This window comes from Nomascus leucogenys, chromosome 25 (assembly GCF_006542625.1).
Source record: "Nomascus leucogenys isolate Asia chromosome 25, Asia_NLE_v1, whole genome shotgun sequence".
NCBI lineage: Eukaryota > Metazoa > Chordata > Mammalia > Primates > Hylobatidae > Nomascus > Nomascus leucogenys.
Window position 1 is genome coordinate 22288607 of NC_044405.1, and position 17405 is coordinate 22306011.

At 47.5% G+C, this 17405-nt stretch overlaps 1 protein-coding gene across 4 annotated transcripts in view; it reads right to left on the bottom strand.

The window, feature by feature from the left end:
• The window catches only part of HLCS (holocarboxylase synthetase), a 241156-nt gene that overhangs the window by 212016 nt on the left and 11735 nt on the right, over positions 1 to 17405 (bottom strand). For 2 of the 4 annotated variants that reach the window (XM_030806310.1, XM_030806311.1), the window contains exon 1: positions 4084 to 4320. The exons of the other annotated variants lie outside the window; for them this stretch is intronic. In XM_030806310.1, coding sequence (XP_030662170.1) covers positions 4084 to 4278 — 195 coding nt within the window. In that variant the 5' untranslated portion in view covers positions 4279 to 4320. Of the gene's footprint in view, positions 1 to 4083; positions 4321 to 17405 lie in introns of those variants that run through there. 4 annotated transcript variants of the gene reach the window in all.

Sequence of the window (17405 nt, forward strand, 5' to 3'; positions counted from 1 at the left end):
TTTAGCTGTGACTATTTAAGCACCTGCAAAAGCCCATCTATGACTCAGGACAGCTTTAATATCTCTAGACAACTGTTTTCAAGCCATGAATTCTGAAACGGGGCCTATCCCCACCATTCCTCACTGCTTAGCACATAGTAGCTAACTGGGAAGTACACTTAAAGATGAGGAGGCTGGCCGGCACAGTGGCTCATGCCTGTAATCCTAGCACTTTGGGAGGCTAAGGTGGGCAGATCGCTTGAGCCCATGAGTTCAAGACCAGCCTGGCCAACATGGTGAAACCTTATCTCTACAAAAAACATACCAAAAAAATGAGTTGGGCATGGGGGTGGGCACCTGTAGTCCCAGCTACTCAGGAGGCTGAGGTGGGAGGATCACTTGAGCCTGGGAGCCCGAGGTTGCAGTGAGCTGAGATCATGCCACTGCACTCCAGCCTTGGGTGACAGAGTGAAACCCTATCTCAAAAAAAAAAAAAAAAAAAAAAAAAAAAAAAAGATGAGGAGGCCTAGAAGTACGTACCCACCAACAGAAGCTCCTTACTCACAGAAGCCTGAAGGGCTATTCCTTCATTCCCTACAGCCATCACAGCACAGGGCACAAGGCAATTTTTCTTTATGCCTTCCTTATAGTGAAATCAACCCTGCTCCTCTCCCTGAGATCTGGGAAGTGTGCAAGTCTCTGGATGCTCACACAGCAGTCAAATCCAGAGAGAAAAGCTATTTCAGGGAAAGGCATTTACCATATGCAGATGCAATCAGACATATTTTAATGGAATGTAAACTCCAGTCAGGAGTGATTGTAGTTTTTCAAAAAGAAGATTAGAATCAAGATTGGTTAGCAAATCAGAAATACCCAGTTATCTCTTGTTTTCTTTCCTGAAATCTCTCTAAGAAAAACAGCGAATTGATTTGAAAAGGCTTTGACATACAGGACATAGCCAGAGAAGAAAAAGATGAAATCTGAGCTGGGCATGCAGGAGGCTTTCACCATCACCCAGAACAAAGGTAACTAGGCAGGCTCCACTGTGCTGCATATCAGTTCAATCTGTTTGACAAAAACCTACTGAACTAAATAATGAATGAAAATTTAGGGGAGAATTTGCCCCTCCGTCAGTAACCATAATTATCAATACAGTGGTTAAAAACTATGTCCACTTAGGCTGGGCGCGGTGGCTTACACCTGTAATCCCAGCACTTTGGGAGGCCGAGGCACCTGAGGTTGGGAATTGGAGACCGGCCTGACCAACATGAAGAAACCCCGTGTCTACTAAAAATACAAAAGTAGCCGGGCGTGGTGGTGCATGCCTGTAATCCCAGCTACTCAGGAGGCTGAGGCAGAAGAATCACTTGAACCCAGAAGGCGGAAGTTGCGGAGAGCCGAGATCGTGCCATTGCACTCTAGCCTGGGCAACAAGAGCAAAACTCCATCTCAAAAAAACAGTATGTCCACTTTATCCAAGCATAGAATGTGTATACTAAACAGACAAAAAGCTTGACATGGCCAATTTGTATAAACTATCTTTGGTTAAACTTATCGATTGATTGTAGGGCATTCAATTATAAACATACACATTCAGTATTTATGCATTTGATTTTAAGTGTATAACATATGAGAACACGCCAGGCTTGGTGGCTCACACCTGTGATCCCAGCACTTTGGGAGGCCGAAGTGGGCAGATCACCTGAGGTCAGGAGTTCGAGACCAGCCTGGCCAACACTTTGGTGAAACCTTGTCTCTACTAAAAATACAAAAATTAGCCAGGCATAGTGGCTCATGCCTGTAATCCCAGCTACTCAGGACGCCAAAGGAGAATCACTTGAACCTGGGAGGTGGAGATTGCAGTGAGCAGAGATCACGCCACTGCACTCCAGCCTGGGTGACAGAATGAGATCCATCTTAACATATTGGCATCAGATTCAGGTGTGTCCTTATTTCAGCCCAAGTAGACTGAGGTATCCCTCAAAGTAGACCCAAGTAGACTGAGATATCCACCAAATCATCAACCTGATCATATTTTAAATCTCAAAATAACAGTAGCCAACCACAAATAAATGGTCAAGCTTTCCACCTGTAGACCTTAAACATCACAGCTTAAACTCAACAATTATTAAATTTACTATTTCAGGTCAAGCTGCTATGCTAAACAGTCTCATTTCCTAATAAGAAAAAGATACGAACTAGAATAGGAACTGTGATTTAAAGGATACAGGGACGCAGAGCATGGCAGTCCCATCTAGTCTGGAAAACTAGGAAATGACGCAGCAATATCTAACCAAATCTGTAGGCAAAGCTTACTGTGCAGAGTGAGAGAGCAGAGTTACAGAATCCCTGAAAGCACCAGGCCACTCCTACTCTGGCCTGCACAGGTAGGCAAGGGCTGAAAACCACTAGTTATGGTTAGTGTAGTTAGCAGAAGACCAGGGAGCCATGAAAATGTTCAAAAGTAAAACTGTCCAAGAAAATCAGACATGCCCATCTCAATGTTTTTATATGTCCAAACTTTCTATTCTGACTTAAATCCTAAATGTAAAAACTGATCCAATTTGGAAACTACTACAAAAAGCTCACCCCTCAATTTTTTCCCATTTTATTGAGTCATCTTTCTCAATCAGGTTAATTCCCAACGCTCTAAGCCATACATTGTATGTAATGAATGAACTTCTTCCCCTTTTGTCTGGGTAGTGTCAGTTATGTGGAGGTGGTACTAGTTATAGGGGACCTGAGAAAACAGTCATTCATATTCAGTGTGTCATAATACATACATGGTACTAACAAGAAAGAGTATTTTTTATTTGCTAGTGGCGCAATTTCATCCCATATCTAAGCACAGCCTCCACGCAATGTTCAAACCTGAGATAAGATCCAATTCCCCACAGGGGCTTTACAGTGTGACAATATGCAGAAAACGTCATTTTAGTGCTAAAAGTGAGGCAATAGTCCAGAAAACAGAGGAAAGGGACAAGAAACTGATTAAAAGTAAAACATGTTTAAATATTAATGAGAACAATGCTACCGATGTCCATGAAATTTTGTGCAGTACTGCACTGTGAAGCTAGGCCCATTTCCAAAAACAGCTGAATGGAAAGATCTATTGTTCCCTTCACAGCAAGGCAGCAGACTTTTTACAGAGATTGACTTGCTCAAGTCACAAGGTAGGTGACAGAGTGGGCTGAACGCGTAACCACCATCCTAAGCATTGGGTCAAAAAAAACAAAGGCTGACTGGCAACTGAAATTTAAAAGACGCAAAGACCATCAGTCGGGTGCCCAAGTTGGTGAATGATGCAACTGACAGAAGATGGAGAGGGGAAAGGGCAGTTTTTGTAAATTTGGGGACATCTGACAAAAAGCTGATGACACAGGTGGGAGTTTTTTGTTTGGATTTTTTTTTTTCTTAAGACAGGGTCTTGCTTTGTCACCCAGACTGGAGTACAATGGCTCAATCATAGCTCACTGTAGCTTCAAACTCCGGGGCTCAAGTGAACCTCCCGGCATCAAGTAACCCTCCCGCCTCGCCCTCCTGAGTAGCTGGGACTACAGGCGCGTGCCACCACGCCGACCTGTTTTTTTTTTTTTTTTTGTAGAGAGGGGTCTAGCTATGTTGCCCAGGCTGGTCTCCATCTCCTGGGCTCAAAGCTATCCTCCCTCCTAGGCCTCCCAGAGTGCAGGGATTACAGGCATAAGCCACCGCTCCCAGCCGGCCACAGCTGTCTTTCCTGGTTCACGGTCACCCAAACGCCGGCTCGAAGGGTGGGAGAGGAGGTTGGGGGCGACCCCAGGAGGGCGCTGCTGGCGTCCGGCTGCCCATCCACAGCTCACGTCCTCACAGGTGCGCGCCTAGAGTCACGCGTCCACGCACCGCCCAGCGGGCCGGGAAGAGGCGACCGGGTCCGTGGTCCGAGTCCTGCACCTCCGGCCTCTCTCTGGGCCCCGGGGCACCTGCCCCTCCCGGGCCGCACAGGCCGCACTGAGGGCGCCACTCCGGGGCTCCTGAACTCCCGGGCTCCCGGCGGGGACGAGGCGCAGGGACGGGGGCACTTCCGGCTCGCGGGGCCCGGGTCGCCAGCCCGCCCGACCCGCCCACCTGGCTGTCGCTGACGCAGAAGACGCGGCCGCCGCGACTCAGGCACACGCGGGCACCGGGAGGCTGCGCCGCCGCGCCGCAGAAGGTGAAGGAGCAGCGCGAGGCACGCAGCCGCCGCACAGTGGCGCGCACGAGCTCAGCCGGCCGGCGACCCCAGCGCGCCCACAGGTACAGGTAGCACAGCGTGATGAGCATGGCCGCGCCGCCGGCAGGGCGAGCCCGCCTGGCCCGCCCCAGCGCCCCAGGCCCGGCCCCGCCCCGGCCGGAAGGGCCGCGCCGCCCGCCCGGGCCAGGCGGCGCGGGGGTGGGGTCGGTGGGGGAGGCGGGGACCCGGAGGGTGACGCGGGCAACTGGAGGCTGCGGCGGAAGGGGCGGGGGAGCGGGGAGGCCGCGCCGGGCTGTGTGATGGATTGCTCCAGAGGCCGCGCCCAGGGCTTGTGGCGGCGGCGAGGGGCAGCGCCGGGGCGGGGGGTGTGCACCAGGGTCAGGGGACACCGGGGCTGCACCCGGAGAGGGGGCTCAAGAGGTAGTGGAGGCCAGGGTGAGGGGCCGCGCCAGGGCTGAGGAGTAGGATGGGTAGGTTGTGGATGCAGGGGAGGGGAGGCTCCAGTGGCTGCCCGACCTGTTTAAGCCAAGTCCGGCCTCCCTTCCTTGGAGGAGTGGGAGGCGGATTGAGAAGGGGGCTCTGCCTATGATCATAGCCGCCAAGGCCAACATTTACTAACCAGCACCACACCGGGAGTCCCAGAGCGCTCACACTGCCGCTACCCAGTCCACTTGGGAAAATAAGGCCGTTTTTATTAAGTTACACTAAGCCTTCATGCAAAAGATTTTAAGGTCAATCACATACATTCACGGGATGCAATAATGTTTTTTAAAATAAGGACAGGAAACAGAAATTGAAGACAGATAAGCAGCAAGAAGGCTGCCTCTAAAAAGGCTGTGCCAGGAAGGCTTCGTATGGTGTTCTTGCTACATGTGGGTCAACAGTTTGACTGTAAGCATCTTAACACCAGTGGGAAAAGGAAAACATCACCATGATTTGGTGTTCTTGTCTCCAAGGGAAGCATAATTAGTCCTGACACAGAGGCTTCTCCCATAGAACCTCATTTCTTTAAGAGGCATTATGTAAACAACGTGTTCTGAACAGCTGTGAAGCACAGCAAAGAATTCCATCGAGTGGTTTCCTATTCTGGCCCTCACTGCAAATAGGTGGCAAGATGCAACAAAAGCAATCATGTACACCACATCTATGTCTTAATCCAAGGATAGTTTTTGTTTGTTTTTGAGACAGAGTCTCTCTCTGTCCCCAGGCTGGAGTGCAGTGGTGCAATCTCAGCTCACTGCAAGCTCTGCCTCCTGGGTTCAAGCGATTCTCCTGCCTCAGCCTCCCAAGTAGCTGGGATTACAGGTGCCCGCCACCATGCCCGGCTAATTTTTGTATTTTTAGTAGAGACAGGGTTTCACCATGTTGGCCAGGGTGGTCTCGAACTCCCGACCTCAGGTGATCCACCCTCCTCTGCCTCCCAAAGTGCTGGGATTACAAGCGTGAGCCACCGCGCCCAGCTAGGATAGATTTTTTTTTTAAGAGACAAGGTCTCGTTCTGTTGCCCAGACTGGAGTGCAGTGGCATAATCACAGCTCTCTGCAGCTTCAAACTCTGAGCTAAAGTGATCTTCCTGGCCACCATGCCCAGCTAATTTTTTAAAAATTATTTTTCACAGAGACAGGGTCTCGTTGTGTCGCCCAGGCTGGTCTCAAACTCCTGGTCTCAAGCAGTCAAACTCCTGCCTGGATCTCCCAAAGTGCTGGGATTACAAGTTTGAGCCATGGCGCCTAGCCATAAAGATAGATTTTTAAAGTACCTTCGCCATTTGTTCATCTGCTTTAATATAGCTGCATAGAATACCCACTCCCAGAACTTCAGACTTTTGGTTAGATAACATAGTATATTTTCCCCCTTGCATATAGCAATAGATTTTTAAAAGAGAGAAAATCCAAAAAGAAATAACTTAGCTCAAAAGCAAGCATCTCTGTGGACCAGAAATAGAAGAAAAACAGAACGTGATGAACAGGACTAAAGCCATATCCTACACTTCTCTACAGGACAGTGGCAGCTGGAAAGTGGGTTCCTGCATGGTAACAAGACCTTAAAATTGTGTCACTAGAGAATGACGTGCAGTTCCCGCTGAGGAGAGACTTGGCCACTCCAGGACAACACAGGACAAGTCAGGAATTTGAAAATGAAAAGTGCTCAACAGTGATAAATCCTAAATGTTTCACTGAACAACCTTTCAGATAGCCTTCCTGAAGTTTGCTGAATTATGGCTATAAGGACCACTCCCCACCCCTGCTAGGTATGGAGAGGTCATCTCTTCTATCTGAAGGTGACCAACATCTCCAGTTTTTCCAAATTCCCTAAGGGTTTTGAGACCACACCTTCCCACAGGTACCATAACTCCACCTGGCCAATAGGAATTTTCCAGGGTTACCCTTAGGCGTTTCAAGATATGGTCTCAGAATACCTCATGGGAAAATTACATTTTGGGGTCAATCCTGTATACCAATTCTAGGTTAAAAGCATGGGGACCACCTTCAACATGAGCTGACCCTTGCATTGAAGAGTACTGATACCATTCACGCCTGGGGAAGGAATAGAGGGAGGAAGATATGAAGGGCACAGTGAGAAGTGAAACAGTCACATAACAAGCTCTGTTGATGATCCCGCCCTAAAATGATTTCATTTTGCAAAGGTCAAGGATAGAGTTGAGTTTTGTCATCCCCATATAACAAAGGAATAGGGGAAGGATGCAAAAATAATACATCAAGGGATATTAATGTGTATGCACCTCATCCTCATCCTGTAGTCCCTCACTGCTCAAAGCGTGGTCCTTAGAGCAGCAGCAGCAGCATCACTTGGAAGCTCGAAAGAAAAGCGGAATCCTAGGCCCCACCCAACCCCAAATCAGCATCTGCATTTTAACAAAATCCCAAGAGACTCACAAACACATTAAAGTTAGAGAAGCACTGCTAACATCTTCCTCTGTCATTCCCTGGGTCTGGGCTACTCTAGACTCTAATAAGACATTTCCAAAATGATGTGGAAAATAAGACCACAGACTAGGGATTTTTTTTTTTTTTAGATGAAGTCTCACTCGCCCAGGCTAGAGTGTGGCGCGATCTCAGCTCACTGCAACCTCCGCCTCCCGAGTTCAAGTGATTCTCCTGCCTCAGCCTCCCGAGTAGCTGGGATTACAAGCACATGCCACCACATCTGGCTAATTTGTGTATTTTTAGTAGAGATGGGGTTTCACCATGTTGGCCAGGCTGGTCTCAAACTCCTAACCTCAGGTGATCCTCCCACCTCAGCCTCCCAATGTGCTGGGATTACAGGCGTGAGCCACCGCACCCGGCCAGACTAGGGATTTAGAAGCAAGACTTTGTCATTTATAAGAACACTGCAGAAAGGAAGAAGAGTGAACCAGCTAGCCACTGAAGACCACCTCTGAAACCCATCAACATGACTGGCTTTCTGTAGGGAAAGTCTCCACAGACTCAAAGTCTCTAGTTTCTTGCCCTTAGGAAGGCATGCCCTAGGAATAGTAGTTTGGGGACAAGAGAGAATAGAGTGTTTACTGTCCTATCCCCCATTAAATACATGGCAGAACTTCCCCAGGGAAAGCCTATCATACTGACATTAACTCAGTACCCGTTTGAACTTGGAGAGCATTCATAATTCTCATCAGTCAAATGGCCAGAGCTGAGGAGCATAGCTTGTTTTGTTTGTTTTTGAGACAGGGTCTTGTATGTCACCCAGGCTGGAGGGCAGTGGTGCGATCCCAACTCACTGCAGCCTCGACCTCGTGGGCTCAAGCAATCCTCCCTCCTCAGTTTCCCAAAGTGTTGGGATTATAGGCATGAGCCACCACACCTGGCTAATTTTTGTATTTTTTGTAGAGACAAGGTTTCACCATGTTGCCCAGGCTGGTTTCCAACTCCTGAGCTCAAGTCATCTGCCCACCTCAGCCTCCCAAAGTTGTGGGATTACAGGCACATGCCACCACGCCTGGCTAATTTTTGTATTTTTTTGTAGAAACAGGATTTTGCCATGTTGCCCAGGCTTGTCTCGAACTCCTGGATTCAAGCAGTCTACCCGCCTCGGCCTCCCAAAGTACTGGGATTACAAGCGTGAGCCACCGTGCCCGGCCTGGGATACTTTCTAAGAACCAAGGAACCATATAGAAAATCTTGGCCAGGCGCGGTGGCTCACGCCTGTAATCCCAGCACTTTGGGAGCCCAAGACGGGCGGATCACAAGGTCAGGAGATCAAGACCATCCTGGCTAACACAGGGAAACCCCATCTCTACTAAAAAACACAAAAAAATTAGCCGGGCGTGGTGGCGGGCGCCTGCAATCCCAGCTACTGAGGAGGCTGAGGCAGGAGAATGGCATGAACCCGGGAGGCGGAGCTTGCAGTGAGCCGAGATTGCACCACTGAACTCCAGCCTGGGCGACAGAGCAAGACTCTGTCTCAAAAAAAAAAAAAGAAAAGAAAATCTTGATCTCTATTCAGTAACTTTAATACGTATATTAATATGTTCTTGTTTTTGAACAATCATGTTGTCAAATCAAGCAAAAAGTAATTGTATTTTGTTAATCAAAATAAAGAGAAAAGTAGATAATATTTAGAGCATCAAAAGAATTTAAATTAAAACATCTTGAACTATTGGAAATATTCATTTGAACTCATGTCTTTAAGAGGAAAATAATTATCTTTTCTAGCTCTTTCACTGAGATGGCCTCAGAGTAGCCTTACCCCAAAATGCACCTGAGTGCTCAGATTCTTGAATGGGTGCTCTTCTCCTCAGTACAAGGAACTAGAAATCCTTGGAGAAATCACTGATTCTGGTGTTCAAGAGATACCAGATAAGCCGGAACGTCTTATGCTAGGAAGCAGGGGAAGCTTCAAAGAAAAATAGGTCCAGGCAGAAGGATGCAGGAGACAAGCTAGAAGTGCTTCCACTAGCCAAATCAGGACGATTTGAGTATCAGTTTGAAATACACCCAATTATGAAGGTACCCAATTTTCAAGAGCCGGCTGGGTGCGGTGGCTCATGCCTGTAATCCTACCACTCTGGGAGGCTGAGGCAGGCAGATCACCTGAAATCAAGAGTTCACCACCAGCCTGGCCAACATGGCGAAACCCCATCTCTACTAAAAATACAAAAATTAGCCAGGCGCAGTGGCATACACCTGTAGTCCCAACTACTCGGGAGGCTGAGCCAGGAGAATCACTTGAACCCAGGAGGCAGAGGTTGCAGCGAGCCGAGATCGCACCACTGCACTCAAGCTTGGGTGACAGAAAAAGACTCCATCTCAAAAAAAAATGAAGAGACATAAAATCCATGGTCATCCTCAATAAAATTAAATATTCTAAAAGAATGTAGGATAAAATGTGTTACTGCTGAGTCTCGTTATTTGGTTATGTTTGTATTATTGATTCATTTATTGTATTGATAAAGATTAGTAGATGGCAAATTCTTCCTTTAGAAGGTTGTTTGTGACCCAAGAGGGGATCAATACAAAGACCCTAAAGCTGGGATTCCGAAGCCCAGAGTCACGGGAGAGAACCAAAGCTCATCGCATCTGGTTTCAGACTCCTTCAGAGTTGGATCAGCCTAAAAACAGGACATGGTACAAGATTTTATTAGTTCCAAAGATTGTAAAAATTAAATTTATCCTGAGAATGTATCAGTCTGTGTAGGAGCTACAGACTTCTATGAGCAAGCAGAGGTAAGTAATGTTTTAACTTCAATTGAAAGAGGCTAAGAGATCATCTTCCTTCTTTTGAATTGAATTTTTTAATTATTATTTTAAAAGACAGGGTCTTGCCCTACCACTCAGGCTGCTCTTGAACCCCAGACCTCAAGCTGTCCTCCTGCCTCAGCCTCCCAAAGCATTGGGATTACAGGCATGTGTCGTGCCTGGCCTCACCCTCCTTGAGATTTCAGAATTGTTGACAGAATGACAATAAGTAGGATTCACTGTCTCCTTAAAGACTGAGGAAAGAAACCCAGCGAAACGTCTGATGGACAATGGCCTCGGTTAACTAGGACAGTAACTGTACAGCATCCGTCTCCTAATCCAGTCAAACTGAGTTACATATAGAAAGGCTTGAAAGAAGCAAAGCCATAGATTTATATTTCTGGATTAATAAGGAATCTATGCATATTTTTGGTCTTATATATACTTGAAGTGTGTTAGAGTATGTGGCTGTTTTAAGTACATTCTTATAACTAATTTGAAATGGGTACTTCTATATTGAAATCTTACTGAGTTTATGAATAGTATTGAAACATCTAAGGGAATATTATTAGGTTTGCCATATTAATATACTGAATCTGCTAGATTGATAAAAATTATATAATCAGGCAACTGAAATGTATAAAAAGGAAATTTAATTTAAAAAGGACTTGGGGGCAGACACAGTGGCTCATGCCTGTAATCCCAACAGTTTGGGAGGCCAAAGTGGGAGGATCACTTGAGTCCAGAAGTTCATGACCAGCCTGGGCAACATAGGGAAACCCCATTTCTATGAAAAAAAAAAAAACCACATTTTTTTTTTAATTAGCCAAGCATGGTGGTGCATGCCTGTGGTGACAGCTTCTCAGGAGGCTGAGGTAGGAGGATCACTTGAGCCCAGAAGGTCAAGCTTCAGTGAGCTGTGATGGCACCACTGGTCTCCAGCCTCGGCAAAAGAGAAAGACTCTTTTTTTTTTTTAGCAGCTCTGGAATGAGAATAGGTATTTGTAACACACATAACTGATAAAGGATTCATATCTAGAATATACAAAGAACTCCAAATCAATGAGGAAAAGTCAGAAAACCAAAAAAAGAGGATAGCTAAAGCTGAAAAAGCACTTCAAAAACAGACTGTACCCAGCTGCCTGATAAACATGAAAAAGTATGCAGTCTCAAAGTAGGTTCAAATTAAGACCTTCATGAGAATTGGTATGCACCCATCGATATGGCAGAAATCCCCTTCTCAAACCCTGGAATTCTGGGCTGTACTCCCATTGCTCAAAGATCTGACCATTTTCCATTTCCATCCCTTCCATCTTTCTGCAGTACCTGGCATTCCTGACCATGCTATTTCTACCAATCAACAAAAACTACTAGATATTCAGAGGGTATTTAATACAGAGAGTTGGCTACAACATGACAAAACACCAGACAAGGGAGGGCACTGTGGCTCACGCCTGCAATCCCAGCACTTAGGGAGGCCGAGGCAGGTGGATCACCTGAAGTCAGGAGTTCAAGACCAGCTGGCCAACATGGTGAAACCCTATCTCTACTAAAAATACAGAAAAGTAGCCGAGCGTGGTGGCAGGCACCTGTAATCCCAGCTACTTGGGCGGCCGAGGCAGGAGAATCGCTTGAACCCAGGAGGCAGAGGTTGCAGTGAGCCAAGATCGTGCCCTTGCACTCCAGCCTGGGCAACAGGAGTGAAACTCTGTCTGAAATAAATAAACAAACAAACGGACACACACCAGAGAAGGGACAGTGAGGCAACCCAGGGAATAGAAAGAGCAGACAGCCGCGACCCTCTGCAGGGCTGAGGGCACACAGCACAGGTCAAGTTACCGTCGCCCGGGATCCAGGGTTCCCTGGTGGAGCTGGAATCCACAGATCAGTGCCATGGCCACAGAGAAACAACTGCTGCTGGAGACATCAGCAGAGGAAGAAGGCGGAAAAATACTGTAGCCGCTCCACACCTCCAGCCCAACGCCCCATGGCAGAACCTCACTAGAGGCCCCACGGCAGAAGAGCCTCCAGGAACCTCCTTGTGGACCAGAGGAGAGAGAGAGGCGGCAGGAGGCAAGGGCGTGTCTAAGAACAAACAGGCCACGGCCAGCCCCTGGCCTTTCTGAAACTCCTCACCTGGGTTCTTTTAAAATTCAATATTCTGCTTCTGTTCCTGTGTTGATGGGCTGAACTGTGTCCCCCCAAATTCTAATGTTGAAGTTCTAACCCCCAGTACCTCAGAATGGGACTGCATCAGGAGACAGGGACTTTAAAATAGTCATTAAGGTAAAATGAGGTCACCAGGGTGGGCCCTAATCTGTTATGACTGGTATCCTTATAAGGAGAGGAGACTAGACACAGATATGCACAGGGGGACAATCCTGTGAGGACAAAGGGAGAATACAGCCATCTCCAAGCCAAGGAGAGAGGCCTCAGGAGAAACCAACCCCGCCCACACCTTCATCTTGGACTTCTAGCTTCCAGAACTGGGGAAATGAATTTCTGTTGTTGAAGCCCCAGTCTGCAGTACTTAGTTATAGCAGCCCTTGCGAACCAGCACATCCGAGTTCTCCATCTCTGTCTCTAACCCCTCTCAACTGTCAGCCGTAAGTGAGCCTCTGCCCCCAACTTCTGGCCTCCTCTATGTTCTCTTCCTTGGTGACCCCATTCTCCCTTGTGGTTCAGTGGTGACCTCTGGCAGTGACGCTCAGTCCTCATGGCCAGCTCCGGCCCCTCCCAGGCTCTGGCACCACAATCATCACTTCCACTTGTCTCTGCCTGGATAGTCTGTCAGCATCTCAAAGGCAACATGAATAAAACCAAATGCATTTTTTCCTCCCACAAATTATCTCTTTATCCTGATTTCTCTTATCTCTGTTCATGATTTGTTCACCTTTTCACTGGGACCTAGAATTCATGCATCTTGGAGTCCCGACTTCCCCAGCCCCTGTGTCTTGTTTATTTCCATAGCAGATGGTGGGTGGGACCTCCGCACAGTCTCACACGGTCCCTTCTTTCTCGTCCAGGCCCAGCTCAGCCCTCAACAGAACAGGCACTAGCACGACAGCCTGCTCGATGATTCCTAGTGCCCGTCCCGTTTCCCATGGCTCTGCCTCATCCAGCACACTCTGCAGTTGACTGTCTAAAGCTCAGCGCTGATCCCATCACTCCTGCTTCTCAAACTCCTGCAGTGCCTGCCCCCACCCCAGAAAGTGCAGGCAGTCTTGCCTGGCATTCAAGACCTTCCATTGAGCCTAAGCAACATAGTGAGACCCCATCTCTACAAAAAATTTAAAAATTAGCCAGGCATGGTAGCACGTGCCTATAGCCCCAGCTACTTAGGAGGCTGAGGCCGGAGAACTGCTGGAACCCAGGAGTTCCAGGATGTAGTGATCCGTGTTCATACCACTGCACTCCAGCCTGGGCAACAGAACGAGACCCCATCTCTAAAAAGAAAAGAAAAAGACCTTCCACTGGACCCACCTAACCCGGTATCCCTCCTTGCCAGCCATTCACTTATTCCACATTCATTCTGCACCTCCTGCACACGAGGTGCTATGCCAATTACTGGATACATTTAATCCCTCAAACTCTGCAGGGTGGCCATTATTGTCCCCATCTTGCAAAGGAAGAAACTGAATTTTAGAACAGTTGAATTTTAGAACTTGAGCTCCCACAATTAGGTGGGGAAACTGATGTTTGAATTTGTGTCCTTTTGGCCCCAAAGTCCTTCTCTGGATAAACTAGGCAACCAAAAGCAAAGAATGCTCTATACCTGACAAACATAGAAATGAAACTCAAGATCCAAGACGCAAGAGTGGCAGAAGGTTCAAGGTGCACCACTGCCAGCCCTGACAGCCTTTGTATCCAGGTCAGTCGAACAGGCCGGGATTGTCCCCAACTTGGACACATCTAAAAAGCTGCAGGTGGGATGTCATCAAAATCACCTGGGAAAACAACCAGCTCTGAAAACAGGCATGATCCAAAAGACAAAGAGGTTGTGATACCCTTTCTGTACAATAGCTGACTATCAGTAAGTCATTACTGTTTTAAGGAAGTCAAAACACACACACACACACACACACACACACACACACACACACACACAGAAAAATACAAAAGTTAGCTGGGCGTGGTGGTGTGCACCTGCAATCCCAGCTACTCGGGAGGCTGAGGCAGGAGAATCACTTGAACCCAGGAGGCGGAGGTTGCGGTGATCCAAGATTGCATCACTGCACTCCAGCCTGGGCAACGGAGCCAGACTCTGTCTCAAAAAATAAATAACAATAATAATAATAATGTTGCACCAATGTTAGTTTCGGTAAATCCATGGTTGTGTAAGATGTTAGCATTAGAGGAAGCTGGGTGAAGGTTCAAATAACTCTGTACTATTTCTCTTTTGTAAGCCTAAAATTATTTCAAAATAATAGGTGATAAAAATTAGAAGGTGATATTCCACTTAATTTCATCAGCACTCCTTTTTTCCCCTCTTCCTAACCAGCCATGTGATCTTAAGCAAATTATTTCATCTCTCTAGGTCACAGTTTTTCAACTACTTAGGAAAAAAAAGAAAGATACAAGTCAGATCATCTCTGACTTCCCCTCAATCTCTCAAATTCTGTGGTCCCCATACATTTACAGTATGATGCAATCTACAAACATTTGATATTGGTGTTCTCTTATTCACCTTCATATCCCTGGTATTTAGCATTGTGCCTATACATAGTAGGTGCTCACTGAAAGTTTTTGAAACTACCTCAAAAACTGAGGTTCATACCTCAGTTTGTAAAGTGAGGTAGAACTGTTAGCTCTTTTACCTAGTTGACCGCTAGAGAGCGAAGCGGTCACAAAATTTTTCTCTGTTAAAAGCAAATTTATCTTCATCCAGCAGAGGGGAGTGGTCCTTTATATTTCAGGCATGTAAAAATCAGGTCCTGGTTGGGGGAAGGGAGACATCTGTGAGCAGTTTCCTGCCTATCAGACAGGCCCTCCAGAGGGGTGATCAGTACCATAAGCTTCCAGGTAAGCACACGGGGCCACTGCCCCCACCCTCCAAAACACCCTCAAAAGTCTAAACCACCTCAATGGATGGGAGATTGCTCTGCAAATGGGGGAGCCCCACTCCTAATATGTTCATCATTGTCTTCCTAACGATCGTGACTCATTTCTTGAACAAATGTTTCACTTTTAAAGGGTTTGCATAGAGGCAGCTTTAAGAGGTCAAATAAATGAATGTGGAAGGAAATTAAAACTTTTACAACCACATGAAAAAGGCATTAGCCAGTCATCCTGCCCAGCAGCCCAATATTGAGCCTGTGTGAGTTGCCGTTTGTGTAGTGAAGCAAGAGAGGCCATGGTCTGGACTCAGAAACCCTGGGTTCAAATACTGCCTCTGACCCCCCAACTCCCCAACAAAATGCACACATTCAGTGCCCATGTGACCAGGGCAAATGCCTCTCTTTCCACACACCAATGCAGGAATAATAATAGCATCCACCTGGTGTGGGTAGGAGGGTTCAGAGAGAACAGCCACACAGGGCTAAGAGTGCAGACTATTGTGACCAAGCAACTCCCCACCTGGACAGAGTGAACAGGAAGGGAATAGAAGGGCAAGGCGCTTTCACTTCATCCTCATGGGCGCTCTTCGTGGGGGAACTATTACACAAAGTTGGGGTGGGGAGTTCCTTCCCAGTAAATCGAGTTGCCTTTTTCAGGCACGGAAAAGCCCATCTGCCTGAATTTTCCTCAACTGGTCAATCATGGTGCCAGAAGTCCCAACCACTTGAACTGTTCCTTCAAGTTAAGTCACTTTATCTAGCAACTGTGTTAGTTTAAACAAGTCAGTTTCCAAGTCCTGAGCTGCTGCTTTTATCATCCCATTAATTTAGAAAACTAAGAATAGGGGCCAAACGCGGTGGCTCACGCCTGTAATCCCAGCACTTTGGGAGATCGAGGTGGGTGGATCACCTGAGGTCAGGAGTTCGAGACCAGCCTGGCCAACATGGTGAAACCCCATCTCTACTAAAAATACAAAAATTAGCCAGGCATGGTGGTGCGCATATAGTCCCAGCTGCTCAGGAGGTTGAGGCAAGAGAATCACTTGAATCCAGGAGACAGAGGTTGCAGTGAGCCGAGATTGCGCCACTGCACTCCAGCCTGGGCGACAGAGCAAGACTCCCACCTCAAACAAAAAAAAAAAAAGAAAGAAAATTAAGAGTAGGACCCCACAGTGTGGGAAGGAGGCTGGAAGCGTCCTGATTAAACTGCAGCCTGAGGACTGCTGGGTGGGATCCTGTAGAGCACACTGAGCCCTGAGAAGGGGGCAATAAGGGCCCCAGGGTGCAAGGCCAGAGACTAGCTGGGGCAGAGAAGAGTGCAAAGCTGGCAGGACTGAAGGGTCGGGAGAGCCTTAAAGAGAACCTGAAACAGACGCCCTGGGAGTGTATGTGTCACCCAGCAAAGCACAGGAAGAGAACTGTTCAACAGCGGACTCAGCTGGGAACTCCAGACACTGCAGCAAAACCAGCACAGATGCATTCTCTCCTGTGGCTAAAAGCTCCATGAAAGGGGCCAGTGAGTCACATGACAACCGAATTTCTCCCCTGCCAACCTGAACATATTCTGGGACTGAGACTTCCATACTTAGGGAAAGCCAATCACACTGCTTAAAAGAAAAAAAACTGGCTGGGCACGGTGGCTCACGCCTGTAATCCCAGCACTTTGGGAGGCCGAGGCGGGTGGATCACGAGGTCAGGAGATCGAGACCATCCTGGCTAACACGGTGAAACCCCGTCTCTACTAAAAATACAAAAAAAAATTAGCCGGGCGTGGTGGCGGGCGCCTGTAGTCCCAGCTACTGGGGAGGCTGAGGCAGGAGAATAGCGTGAACTCAGGAGGCGGAGCTTGCAGTGAGCCGAGATCGCGCCACTGCCTTCCAGCCTGGGAGACAGAGCAAGACTCAGTCTAAAAAAAAAAAACTACCTATTATAAACCCTTGATGCTATAAATTTAGTGGAGCTGGAAATAAATTCCCTGGAAAGACTCCGGTGGGAGAAGGGGGGCATTACCTTCATCCCTTTACATTCTCTAGCCATCGGAACTAGCTCCTTTGTTTTCACTGAATTTATGTTTCTATAGAGGCACCCAGGATTGAGTCTCCTATGTGGGGGGGTCCCATGAAGCTGCCATGCCCCTCTGTTGATACGCCTTGCTTTGCAGGTCAATTTGTGATTTTTAAAATGGTTTTATGCAAACCACATGTTTAGCCCAAATGCACTGCAGGTAGCTTGTGATAAAACAACAATACGGACCAGGCACAGTGGCTCACACTTATAATGCCAGCACTTTGAGAGGCCAAAGCAGAAGGATCACTTGAGGCCAGGAGTTTGAGACCAGTCTTCGCTACACAGGGAGACTCCATCTCTACAGAAAATTAAAAATTAGCCAGGCGGCCAGCTGTGGTGGCTCACGCCTGTAATCCTAACACTTTGGGAGGCAAAGGTGGGCAGATCACTTGA